Source organism: Patiria miniata, unplaced genomic scaffold (genome assembly GCF_015706575.1).
Source record: "Patiria miniata isolate m_02_andy unplaced genomic scaffold, ASM1570657v1 HiC_scaffold_10, whole genome shotgun sequence".
Lineage (NCBI taxonomy): Eukaryota > Metazoa > Echinodermata > Asteroidea > Valvatida > Asterinidae > Patiria > Patiria miniata.
In genome coordinates this window covers 6,750,275-6,764,286 of record NW_024037048.1, presented here as the reverse complement: position 1 = coordinate 6,764,286, position 14,012 = coordinate 6,750,275, and the positions used below count along the sequence as shown (strand labels likewise).

The window sequence follows — 14,012 nt, the reverse complement described above, 5'->3', positions numbered from 1 at the left end:
AACAAATGGTAAATATGAAGCAGTAGTTGAAAAATAGTTAGGTTTTTCCAACGGTGGTCGGCTGACCACCGTTGGAAATGTATACAAAAATACCATTTTCTTGAAAATGACTTCACACCAGGTGCCATAATTTTACAGAATGCTTCAGACTGTCATTTACCAACATCCTAGTAAGGTATTTCGTAAAAACTTGGTAGTTTTATATTTTGATGTTTGCAAATGTTGTATTTTCCCTTTAAGGAGACGCCAGATATTAGGGAGGCGTTTCAAGGTCTCCCTAATGTCACAGCTCCAATTTAGAGGCAAAATTTTACAGTCGCAAATAAGCTAGATCAATTGCTTGTGGTCCAAAACACATAAATATACCACAATTTGTGGGGGTTGGATAAGGTAAAATTGGGGTTAGGGGTCGTTAAAGTTGGGGGAAAAAAATTTGCACAAATCTATAGGAATGTCTCCCAAATGACCTATTAAACGTAATTATTATTTTTATTATTAATTTACTACAATTGAATATTTCTGGTAATGAAACCAAGGATTCCTCAAAAGCGCCCCAGATAGCTCGCAAGCCTGAAGAAACCTCTAAAGGAAGACGATGAGAAGCAATTACAGTTTTCAGAGGTGGGAGGAAAACCCCAGAAGAATATGCTGAGGAAAACCCACGGAATCAGGTAGGGACCGAAACCAATCCACATATTGGCCCAGGTGGGTTTCGAACTCGGGTCACAGCGGTGGAAGGCGGGAAAGGTACCGCTACACCAACCTGACTCCGTAGCTCATGAAAATGAGGCTGACCGCCCATCAACATACCTCGTTGGACTTGAAGCTACGGCCTTGCATGCCATGTCTGTGGAATGCCAAGACGCTGTCCGGTAGAACCACTAGATCCTCCACCACAAAGTCAAAGTGTAGCTCTGCTGACAGCTTGCGGTTGGACTTGGGCGTGCCGTCCAGCTTGACTAACTTGACCTCCCCTGCAATGAAGGTTGGTGAAAAAAAAAGAATACAATCTGACATGATTTGTACATGTACGTCTCCTACCTTCAAAAGAGCAGTTTCCACAAATGACATTACAGATAATATATCCAGTTCGTTAGTGTGACGTCACTTCAGTCGAAACCACGCCCACTGCACATTAAGTAGCATTGGAACCACTGGACCCGGAAGTTAACGCAACTTGAGTGTTCATCCAATGGGCGCTAGTATTAGTGTGCGCGCAGTATGACGTGATTCATTGAACGTTTCTAATTTCTCAATGGCGGAATACGAAACCAATTGGGAGGCTAGGTTGACTGCATCACAAGTGAAGACACTCAATATATGTGGTGCGATCAAGCTAAATGAGTCCTTTGTCGACCCCGGTCGACAAATTTTTTATTACAGATTTGAAAAGAGCACAATCTCAGCATTACTGCTGTGAACAATACATCTTGATACCATCTTTTATTTAAAAATTATGGAAGTCGGAACACCAAGAGATGTGATGAAGTGATGTGTTGAAGTGGCCCTATTTTGGCCTGTATCTCCAAATAAAAAATTCCCGACAAACGGCCCATGTAGCTTGATCGCATCACATATACAGTAAACTCCTGTGAAGTCAAATTCGGATAACTCAAAAAGCCATTTATCTCGACGTAATACTCCATTCTTGTCAAAAGAATAGGATGTTATGTACATGAACACCCTTGTAACTCGACATGCCTGCACTGGTACCTCCGTTTATCTCAAACTTTTGTTTGGCCAATCCATGTTGCCAAAACAGTCACAAAGAAGCGTTAAATATTTTTCATGAGTAATTACTGCCCATAGAACTTCCGTCTTTTCACGTGGGGATGCAGTGTACACGATGCCAATGTGATCAGACTCAAGCCCGTCACCGCATCAAATCCTGGTTTTGGAGTTAGCCTGATCGCTTCACATACTACTAGACTTACTGTCAAAACAGACCAGCACTGTGTCCTTCTCCAGCTGATAGATGGTGACGATGTCTAGGAGTTTGTCCTCAGGAGGGTGGCCCACAAACCAGCTGGACGCCGTGTTTAAGTTGATGATGTCAAAGGAGAGATGTTTCCTATCAACTCTGGAGAGAAAAAAAAAGACACCACAGTTCATGATGGTGAAAGTTACTATCTGTCACAGACGTTCCTTCCTCAATAAGCCTTTGTACTGATGACATTACACTTTGTTTACATGTGCACTTTCCTATGGAGCCAGTGGGGGCCCACGGTCCACTGAGCACCATAGGAAAGCACACAAAGTGTGACATAATCAAACAGAGGCTTATTCAATTGTTGAATTCAAATCTTTTTTTAAGGTAATATACAACCGTTTGCAAAGATCAAAAACAAAACCACCAAATCACCACAGAAAGCAGGATTGACTGCCTTGGACTGATTAATACAGCTACAGGATGCTTTGACTCCAGCTGAGTGATAAAACAGCTGTGACCGCAACTTGCCTGCTTTGTCTGTTGACCCAGTTTGACTAGTCACAGTGCTTGCTTGACATATGATCTGACTGCTGGTGACCAGCCTTTGTTAAAAGTATAGCAGGGGAAGTGGAAGTGAATTTTGACTGTCCCTGACTGCTTAAATAGCAGGAGGGTTAATGACTGTAGACAACTCAATAAGATCAAACCACCCTGAAAATAATAATAATAGTAAGAAGAAACACCAACCCTCTTGCGACTCCGACGCAGACTACAGGATACTCAGCATCCGCTTTGATGAGCATCTCAAAGACTTTGATCTCTGGGGGAAGAGGGCAGTCAAACACCTGCACACGAACAACAAATAAATATGTGAAAAAATAAACGGACAGTTGGAATCAGCAGGAGCCTCTGAGCTTAGTAGTGCTCTAAATACATGTAAATGTAACCTTTGGAGGTTGCAGTGTTTATTTAAAGCAATAAGTCACGATGTTTATCTTTTATTGGTAATACTTCTCTTACCTTGACCAGTAGGAATTTGTTCATGGGCTCATACCACTGGAGGAGAACGATTGCATTTGGGAGAGCCCCACACAGGTACTTGTGACTATCATACGGATTGCGAGCTGAAAGAGAAAAAAACCCGCAAACTTCTTATAATTGTTCAGATTAAGCCTCCTATGCAAACATACATTCTGTGCCAAGTTGTCCTTGCAGTCACAATCAATCAAGGGACTGTTTTCAACAATTTAGAACTCCCAGCCTACATAAAGCAGGTTTGACTGTGACTACTTATGTTAACTCGATACAGCTTGGTTTGACTGTGGGTAATTAATAAGCCAGCTGTGCCCACAACTTGCCTGCGTTTGTCTGTTCGTGGTCTATTGACTGATCAATCAATCAAAAGAAATTAATTAAGCGCCAAAATCAAAAAGTTTGCTCTAAGGCGCTGATGGGGCACCAAAAAGAAGAAAAATTATTGATGGTGCACTTCCTGAAACAAGTGAGCTTTCAAGAGTGGTTTGAATGTATGCAGTGAGGTGGTATCTCTAATGTATTCTGGAAGTTTGTTCAGATTCTGGGGCCGTATACAGAGACTGATCTATCAGCAAAAGAGACACAATGTGTTCTGGGCTCAACAAAGTGAGTTTGACTAGCAACAGTGCTTACTTGACATATGATCTGACTGCTGGTGACTAGCCTGTGTTGCAAGAATAGCAGGGGAAGTGGATGGACATTTTGACTGTCTGTGACTGTTTAAAATAGCAGGAGGGTTAAAATTCTTGTAAAGTTGAAGAAAGAAATTGACCCTTCAGGCTTTGAACCTGCGCCCTCTGAAATACTACATCAGTGCTCTACCAACTGAGCTATCACAGCCCTGTGTTTATTTTCATTACACACACGCACCCGTTTCCCTTTCTGGTTTATTTGACGATATGTGCAGGTTTATGGTTTCTGACTAGCACCCCTTGAACAAGGGCATTGACAAAATGGTGAACCACCAACATAGGACTGGATAGCGCAGTTGGTAGAGCACCGGAACGTAAAAACCAGAGGTCGCAGGTTCAAACCCCGCTCCAGTCAATTTCTTTGTTCAATTTCATATTATGCACCTAGTCGGCGTCCATTCCTGGTTGATTTGAAGAATGATCACCGTGTGTTACATGTACATTTCCCAGGTTTGCAGCATTGCTAATGTTGCTGGCATCGTGACTTTGCATGTGATGTAAAATCAAGACCACGTGGACAAAAAAAACCAGAAGCAAGAAATGGCCATTTTTGACCTTGTTTCATTTATCAAAAGAAATATTTGGTGCCTGAAACTGTGCCTGAATGTACCTCAAAACAGTTTTCTCAAAATTTTGTAATGGTAACCATACGAATGACCCACACCCTTAGAACGATCCAAAAGCACTCTTTCAGTGGGTATATGGATGATGTACGGGCGGCAAAACATACTAACATCAGGGGTGCGAGTGACCACTGATAAAAATAGCTGAAAACATCTGAAAAAAGGTATAAAAAAGCTGAACTTTGGAAATCTCCTATACTTTTGTACACAGCAAGTGAGGGAAAAAGCTGAAAAAAGCTGAATCCAAAACTAGAAAATAGCTGAAATCAGCTTTAAAGCTGAGATTTCACACCCCTGTAACATGCAAGCTTGTTGAAACGCACTCCTGGTTTCTAAGGTTGGGTAATGCTGTATTGAGAGGGTTTATGAAAGGGCTTTATCTCGCGAAGTACTATTTACCAGTTCGCGCCGGGATTATTTTGACGAAAACATAACGAGGGGCGGGATTTATTTTCACTCGGCCTCAAGCCAGGCGGGTTGAAGCCATCACCCTCGGGCAGCACACTCATATTTCCGGCCTCGCTCGCTGCGAGCGGGTCGCTGACAGATATTTCCGGCCCCGCTCCCTGCATGTTTATCCGTCATCCGTTCCGAATACCGCAAAACCTTTTGCGTGTATACACGGCCTCCAGCGCGAACTGGTATACAAATAATGAATGTTTGTGAGTGCAATGCCGAGTGGAATGGAACATTTCATCTGTCACTGAATGAAATTATTCTTTCCATTGCACGAATGTAAAACATTCATTATTTGTTTTATATAACACCTGAATAAATCCTTGTCATCTGATTGGTTGACTTTTAATAGGCAATTTATTCAGGTTAAAATCTGTTTAAAAGTTCGACAAGTTCATCATATTTATATTTATGCAAACTGTTCGACAGGTTGAGAACAATGATATTCAATTTATCTCGATTTAAAACAGGGCCACCACCAGCAGCAGTGACACCGTGCAATGGAAGTTCTATTCACCGTGCAATAGAACTTCCATTGTACTGTGCGCTGCGCGCCACGCGCGCACCGTGCGAATAATTCAATGACATGTGATCAACGATCCACCAATCAGATGACGGGGATTTATTCAGGTGTTGTATAATTTATGATCATTGTCTTACCTATGCAGCAGCGTGTGCAGCCCTTGGTGTCGGGAACTTTGTGGCTGACGGCAAACTTTCTCGGGACCAGTCTGTCTGGGATGCGCTGCAGCCGGTCACCCAGCTTACTGGGTATATGGAAGCGGTGAAAGTTCTTGTCGATTAGTGCTAGGAGGTTGTGCTGGTACAGACTCGGGGTCTTTCCTGAGCAAGGATGGAATTAAGAAAATTAATAATGTGGATGAGTGCAATAGAGTCTTAATAATAATAATGGATATTTATAAAGCGCACGTATCCACCAGGACTGGTGCTCAAGGCGCTACATCATTATTACCCCTGCTCATTGGGCACATAAAACATTCCAAATACCATCTCAGCTCCCTGGGGAGTATACAGCTCGATGCAGCCTGTTAGGCGCAAGGAAGCTAATTCAATCACAATAACCATCTCTGCCCTCACAGGTACCCATTTACTCCTGGGTGGAGAGAAGCAATGAGTGACAAAGTGCCTTGTCCATGGGCACACGCACCATGACCCCGGCTGGACTCGAACCCACAACCCGCAGCTTTACCCACAGACCACGAATCAGTGCCCTAAACCACGAGGCCACAGTACTCCATGTACTCTTAACCCTTTACTAGAAACCTCCTCATCCTTGCAAATCCCAACACCATATGGAAAAAAACAGTGCACATAAACAGTTGGACTCTGTTTATTTGTGGTATGCCTAATCCCATGTAAAGCACAGTCAGTTTACTAGTGCAGTACTCATCCTGACAGATTCCAACAAACCCTGGTGTTAAGAGTTTGGCTGGTTGGGGATCGTTAGGGTTAAAGTTGACGCCTGGTGGCACGCTTCCGGACCCCTCGAATAGGACATTTATCTTGTAAAAGTCAGAGTTTTTAAATTCTTTTTTTTTGGTACATTGATTTCTTCAGAAACTCACCCTCAGAAAAGGCCTTTGTAAAATTGTTGCTAGCATCTCAATTTATGGAAACTGAAAAATCGCGCGACGTGAAAAAGAAATATCGTGCCAAAAGTTGACCTCTCACTTCCGAAAATCGAAAACGCATGTGGACTAGTGGAACTGGAAGCACTCGTACAAAGATGAACATTTATGAAATAAATTTGTGGCAGTCATTGGGTAAAAATTTAAACTTAAATAGGGGATTAAATGTCTTTTGAGACACAATTTTTTTGAATAAGGATACAGGCTTTTCTATATGACTACCCCAAAACACCACCAACGCAATGTTCAGAATAGGCATTTGACTATCAAAACAATTGCAACAGTGGGCCTTAGGACAATGAAGGAAATATAAAGAATAACGGAACAGGACATCAATTAAATGGAATTACATTTAATGAACTAGAAACTGAATTACAGATACGATTAACACTAACCTGTTAATGACATCATAACATTGTTGACAACATAGACATATGTTGTTCTTCTTGGGAAAATCTAGAATAAAAAAAAGAGAAATGAAATCCATACATAGTTTATACATTTTAGCCAATTCAATGGTAGAGTAGATCACTTGCAGCTATCCAAAAAGTAACCGACCAAATTATTGTTGAAAAACATACTTGGTTTAAAGATGGTAACGGTACTAAACTCCTTGTGAAATTATTCTTTCTGACATGCTGTCATTTTTAAGAAAACAATAAAAGAAGGTCATTTCCAAAGATGCATTAGTGGAAATTTCCATAAGCAGTTCGTTTTCAATTTGGCGTATCCGTGAATGGGTGCCGCTTACGCCCACCTGCGGTTCCTATAATTTGTCAGTTCAGTGCGCACCATCGCGTAGCTGCAATCAGCTGAATGAGAACGTGCCCGGATTCTGATTTCGGGCACAATTCCAAACATGACTCGGCAACTTGTGTAATGAAATCGAGATCCTAGAATATTGTTTTCTCGGAATACACAGCTGAAGCTAAGCTAAAATTTCATCAGGTTAGTTGTTCAGCACCCTTCTTGAGATCTTGAGCACTTTTGTTGCTTCCAAAAAAATATTGCACAAATGACAAATGACATACTCTACCTTTAATAAAAAGATACTTTAACATTTTTCCACACAATTCTCTTTCAAATAGTCCCTCCCCTCCCCTGCGTTAAGCTTCACTGTGTTGTAGATAACTCCTTGAACTCAGACTCAAAGAGTTCAATTTATCCTCTAAAAACGTGGGCGATTCACAATGCCATGTGCCACCAAAAGTTTGCCACAGAGACTCCACATTTCATGTTTCCGGTCGACAAAGCATGGCCCATTTGAACGAGTGTCAATAGACAACTTGAGCTAATTTGTTATAGATTGGGGCATAGGGTTCTGCCGCCTTACAAAAACACCATATTGATAAAAAGAAAAGAAAAGGGCAAACATAAACTCGAATCATACGCTTACAAAACTACTGACCGGAAAAACTAACAATCTCAAATGTGCCGTGCTGCGAATTTGCCGACTGTCTCCCACAATGCACTGGGAAATATTAACTCTCCTTGGCAAACTCTTGGTGGCGCACTGCATTGTGAATTGCAAAGCTCTCTCTCCTTACCTGGTCCATGACTCCCTCGTGAATCTGATTCAAGTTGAATGTGTAGATGCCCTCTTCACAGGCAAAGATTATGTACTGATCTGTGGAAGTGAACAAGGGCCAACGAACACAAAGAGTTCACAAGTAGAAAAAAAACAAAAGTGGATAGAGGAGACATACAAAACTTATGTTTCAGCTTCAATCTCATTCTTTATCATGAAAACTTAACTTACAATGTCGTTTTGTTTGGAATAAAGACTACGCCCGTACATACATGTAGTTCAGCTTGCAAATGAATAAAGCCATATGTACACGGCGCATTTTGTTGCGGTCTCGACAGGTCTCCAGGGTAAAACCCAAGACCTTGGCATCCGAGACTGAGACTAGTGCTTTCAAGACCGAGACCAGCCCTCCCGAGACCGAGACTCTGATAGGACGAGACCGAGACCGCAAAAAAGGTCTGGAGACGGTCTCTCGAGACCGAGACCAGGTCTGGAGATCTACAAGACTGATTCAATCACCTTTCGTCTCTGGGTGAATCCAGCTGGTTGAGTTGTAGACAATGAGCGGGCACTCATTGAACACTTTGGAGAAACAGGCCCCCATCTGTACAGAAAAAAATACAAATAAAAAACACAATCAGTCACCAGAACAACAAAAAACCCAGTGGGAAAATCAAGCCTCAATTGACCTAAGACCTAATGGCTTTGTTTACATATGTGCTTTCGCTTTCGAAGTCAGGAACGGAAGCGAAGTCAGGACGCCAGACGAAGTAGAGACCGTCTACCACATAGGAAAGCGCACATGTTAACAAAGCGTGATGTCATTAGGTCTCGGGCCTATTTCAATTAGGCCTGCGCGTACATGATTATTAGCAGTTCCCTTGCGTTATACAATTTCACTACACTAAACTAAACAGCTGATTGAACTTTTTATGTGCGCTCATTTTTTTTTTGCAGCTTGCCAACAGGCGTCATTACGTTTCTAGCCAGCAGCACGTGTGTGCTCCTTGCGACTGCGTGGAACCTTTCAAGTTTTTCACTTCAAATTGTTTTTCCCTTGAAAGGAATTCCATTTTGACAAAGTGGTTATATATTTTAATTGAACCCAAAATGTGTAAGGGCCCGTCGCAATTCCTATCCCAGACAAATCGCAGACAAGTTCCAGGCATTGTATCGGATAGAAGCTGCAGTAGTCTGAACTTCCCTGAAAACTTCCCGCAATGAAGCTAGCAGTATTGGTGAGTCAAGCACTTGCTAATGAACATTTTCCCGGAACGTGTCCGGGAATATGAATTGACACAACAATCAATTTACCCTACTAGGCTTTATCCTACTAGGGCGCTGACATTTTTGACCGAAATCTGAGGTATAAAGGTACAGTACACACACACTTTTGGTGCCAATGTGTTATTTACAGTTTGAAAAACTAGTGCAGTGCTCGCTGAAAATGTGCCTGTTCGGAAGGGCCAAATTGCTTGGCCGCTGGTATTGGTTGCTTGCAGCGTTTTTGAGAACTGCTCATGCAAACAACGCACAGGATTCAATGGTGTTGTTTTCACAGGTTGATCACACACTCACAGGTTGAAATCACATTTTTTTTACATGTGGACAGACACAAAGAGATTCCTCGAATTATGGTAAGCAACAGCTTTCATTGGTTTTGTACACGAATTTCAATCGTGGACTATCTGTCGATCGTGGACCCTTTGTTTGTGCCCTAACCTTTTTGTCCCTAGTCCACGATTGCCGGTGTTTACAGGTAGGCATACACCGCGTTATGGAGAAGTTTTTTATTGTTAGGAAAATTAGGACCGAGTTATGGGGACTTTCTGCTGTCCCCATATCATTTTCGGTCCCCACAAATACCTTGCACAGACGAGTGTAAGTCCCCACAATTACGGAACAAGAATTAACATACTCACACAGACACACAGACACACAGAGATTCCCAAATTATAGCTAGCTGCCTGAAATCAGGTACTAGCAGGAGGGCTTCCATCCCTGGCCTACTTACCGGGACTTTGGGTGTCGGCGGCAGACCGTGGCCGTGGTCTGCCTTTTCATGGTCAATGAACTCATAGCCGATGCCGCGAGCCCGACGTGGCGGTACCTTGGGGGGCTCTGAGTCTAGGTCCATGTTTTCCCCGTTTGTGGTGGGCGCCCTCCCGTTGGAAGGGCGGGGGGCGACGGGGGGCTTGATCCGAGCCGAGGAGGAAGGGGTCGAGGAGGCGGAGACTGAGTTGCTGTTCCCGAAATGGACTGATTTCTGCTGCAAAGGAAAACAACGAGGCTTGCCGGTTACTTCTAACTCCTAAGTAAGTAAAGTCTGTCCCGTGCCAATGTGGCTCATCAGGCCGGCGTTTATCTCCGGTTTCAGTGGCATGAAACAACTGAGAATATTTCTACTCCCCCTGGATGGGATGCTAGTCCATCGCAGGTTACTCCCCAGCTAATGCCGGTACCCATTTATACTCCTGGGTGGAGAGGGGCAAGTGGGGTGAAGTGCCTTGCCCAAGGACACAATATATGACCAGCGGCTGGATTCGAACCCCGGACCCTCTGATCATGAGTCACGAACCCTAACCACTAGGCCACACACTCCCCAACTTCTAACTCCTACAGAAAGTAAAGATACCGTACCTCAACGCCAATTCATAATAGTGCGAACTGAATAGGGAAACGGCGAACGTCACAATAAAACTACAATTGAAGTTTGCTTTGCATTCACTTCCGCACAAAGTAAGAATAGCTTCAGAAATGAAAGCAGGCGTGGACATTTTTGGAAGATCATTTGAGGTATCGGTAATGGGAGACTTTTGAGACGTTGGTGGCAGCAAACACACTGGTCCCTTTTCCACTGTTTGCGTCATATTGAGCATGCGCTTCAGCTTAAACATGACGTAAGCAACTGAAAAGGACCGGTGTGTTTGCTGTCACAAACGTCTCAGAAGTCTGCCATTGTATAAATTTGGGGTCCACTTTGTTTCCCTGTCCCTGTTACATCTGACATCTTCGATTTTATAATTCTGATGCACTCCTTAATGCAGTCACCCTCCAAGAGTGATTATGAATAGCAAACTACCAACCCAACAAATATAAAAGTGTTTGAAGTCATTCTTAATGAGACAGGGTACTTGAATGGCAAGTTACAAGGTACCAAGGTAACAGGGACAGGAAATTGTCACACTTTGGGCCCTACATTTATAGAATGAGCCATATACAAAATGTGTATGGAGCCAAAATATTATTTGCAATTTAATTATTAAGAAGTAGAGGAAATCCCGAAATTACAGTATTTACAGCCTCAAAAATTGTTAACTTGAAAAAAGCTTTCCAAACATTCTGCCAATACAAATATAAGTCATTTTTTCAATCGCTGTTTACATTTGCAGCCTATTGTAAATTTCCAGACAATGAAAAGTTTAAATTTTTAAAATTGTTTTTCTTCAGCAAGCTGTGAAATAAAACCCTTTTGAAATGAATATTCATGAACTAACCTTTGGTGGTAGGGGTGGACCCTCCTCAGTCTGTGGCAATGTTTTCCTGGGCAAAAAAAAAGGGGGGGGGGGAAATAATAATATTACATTAACACACAAAAGCTGGGTTGAATGCAATAAGAAAACAAAGAATCACATGAGGCATTCTGGCACTCTGGCAAATTTATGAAACACAGCACGCCAGCCAATCGGAGTCATTCCGAAATCTGGACGCAGTTTTTGATTGGTCAATTCGGATGCAGTGTTTTTGTAAAACAACGGCCGGGCCGGGCATAGACATTGGCTCTAAGCTTTGCGCGTCGCGTAACGTAATACAGAGCGTGTGACTGCAGGCTTTGTTTGCTCAATTCACAGCGTAAAAGAATAATAGATGTCGTGTCTAGGTTTTACTTTACAGATGTCTATGACACGACAACGGGTAGACCTGCTATAGAAAGCGCCCGCTGAATGGTCAGAATCTCGAGGTCAAGACGCAGTCTTTTTTTGCATAATTAATCACCGAATCTGCCCACATTATCATAGACCCTTGACTATTCTGGCACAGGCTGTAGTAAAGAAAAATGCAAAAAACCAAATTGATTGATTTTTTTTTTCTCAGATTTACTGACAAGCATGTACATGTACATGTAATCTTCAATATGTTGACTACACATATTTTAACGAAAATGTATAAAAATGTGTGGAATATATGTCTTGTTAAGGAAAAACCAATGGCATCTTTCACGACAGTCGAAACATAAAGGCCTTTTTCTCAGTATTTTACTTGTTTGACATGTCGATAAATGCAAACTTGAAACAGCCATAACTTGTCAACGGAATGTCCGATTGAAGTGCAACAAATGGTATTGTAAGGAGAACGTTATTAGGGAGGTTTCGCAAGCGAACGGATACGCTTACACTTACGTTTAGCTATCCGTATCCGTTTTTTACTTACGTGTAGCGAGCGAGATATGCGTGTCGTCTGCACGTATGACGTCATACGCCACTCACTATCCGCTAAACGTGCAGACGACACGCATATCTCGCTCGTTACACGTAAGAAAAAAAACGGATACGGATAGCTAAGCGTAAGTGTAAGCGTATCCGTTCGCTTGCGAAACCTCCCTATTCTCTCTCCTACCGGTACTAACCCCAGTTGTGTCTCATTTTGCCAAAATGCCTCACAAATTTCAAAAATAAAGTTTTACTGCATTCATTTTCCATGTGTCACATTGTTTTGTTTTTCTTTCTATTCTCTGTCTTAGTATTGGGAATTTTGAGAATGGATCGGAATAGGAAGACTGGTCTACTGGAGTGAGGGGAAAAAAAGGGAAGACCGGGAAAAGAGGACGGACAGGAATGGGAAGGGGCATTGGGAATGGCACAGGAATGGATTGGGAAATGGTGTTTTGTGCGGGAAAAGCATTGACGACAAAACAATAGAAAAAAGAACGGGAAAAATGAGAATAGGAACAGGAGTGGAACACGGAATGATATAAACAATCCAGGCCAAAAGTATTCTTATTCCAATATTGGAAATGCGCTGATTAAGTTTGAAAAAAATATCTGAAAATTGGATGAAAGGTCTGAAAGATGCATATCTTTCTATACTGGTAATTGGTATGTCTTTCTCTCAGATTGAGAAAGTCTGATTTCAGGCAAAAGTCTGAGCAATCTGATGCCCGACATGTGCCAGCCTACACTGGCTACTAATTGGGATTTGCATGTGCCTGCGCTTGTCAAGAATGGATAAAGAGCTTTTTAAAAGAATACAAGGAACAAGAAGGGGAATAGCTGATATTTGACTGATTTTATAGGAAATAGGAGCAAGTATTTCTCAATGGAAGCTCTCATCACATCATGCGCGAAAGTGGCTTTCAATAAACGTGTGGCATTTGACAAACAATAAAACCGCACAACTTATACAATTTTGGCAATTCACAATGCAGTGCGCCACCAAGAAGTTGCCATGGAGAGTCCATTTGTCAACTTTATGATTGACAAAACACAGCCATTTGAATGAGTGTCAGAAGACAACAAGCTAATTTATATAGACTGGGGCATACCGGTAGCGTTCTGTTGTCTTACAAAAACATCATATTCATAAAAAGATAAGAAAAGGGCAAACGCCAACTCGAATTATACGCTTACGAAACTACTGACTGGACAAAACCAACAATTTCAAAAGTCCCGCGCTGCAAATTTGTCGACCAACTCCCACAATGCACTGGGGAAAATGAATTTTCCGCGGCAAACTCTTGGTGGCGCACTGCATTGGGAAACGCCGATTTAAAATAACATCGAGGACATTTTCTATCATCTCCTCGAGAATGCTCAGATTTTTGTCGAATGTATGAATAAAAAAAAGGCTATTTTAATTTTCGGTTGATGATCACTCATTTGAAAATTCGGTACATTCCGCACACAGCCTTAATCTGGGACTTGAATACCCCTTTTGCTGAATTATTGTGTCTAATGCTGTTCTTTTACCTGGGGGGCCCATCGTTGTTTCCATTCCCTGCCGCCAGTCTCTCCGATCTGGTACGGGAAGAGCAAGGTGAAACAGGCAAGGCAAAAAACATAAGCACAAAACAGCCACAGAAAGAAAGAAAAAATTGTGTGA

The 14,012-nt window shown here is 42.2% G+C and overlaps 1 protein-coding gene across 4 annotated transcripts in view; it reads right to left on the bottom strand.

Annotated features, from left to right (window-relative positions):
- LOC119736557 (mitogen-activated protein kinase kinase kinase kinase 5-like) overlaps window positions 1-14,012 on the bottom strand; it is a 56,229-nt gene that overhangs the window by 3,183 nt on the left and 39,034 nt on the right. For 3 of the 4 annotated variants that reach the window (XM_038210597.1, XM_038210589.1, XM_038210574.1), the window contains 11 exons: window positions 13,880-13,927; window positions 11,411-11,456; window positions 9,928-10,182; window positions 8,433-8,517; window positions 7,933-8,012; window positions 6,781-6,841; window positions 5,397-5,579; window positions 2,951-3,054; window positions 2,678-2,775; window positions 1,935-2,080; window positions 811-974 (listed from right to left, as the gene is read on the bottom strand). In XM_038210597.1, the coding sequence (XP_038066525.1) occupies window positions 811-974; window positions 1,935-2,080; window positions 2,678-2,775; window positions 2,951-3,054; window positions 5,397-5,579; window positions 6,781-6,841; window positions 7,933-8,012; window positions 8,433-8,517; window positions 9,928-10,182; window positions 11,411-11,456; window positions 13,880-13,927 (1,270 nt within the window). The remainder of the gene's footprint in view (window positions 1-810; window positions 975-1,934; window positions 2,081-2,677; window positions 2,776-2,950; window positions 3,055-5,396; window positions 5,580-6,780; window positions 6,842-7,932; window positions 8,013-8,432; window positions 8,518-9,927; window positions 10,183-11,410; window positions 11,457-13,879; window positions 13,928-14,012) is intronic. The other variant, XM_038210581.1, reaches the window with a different exon arrangement.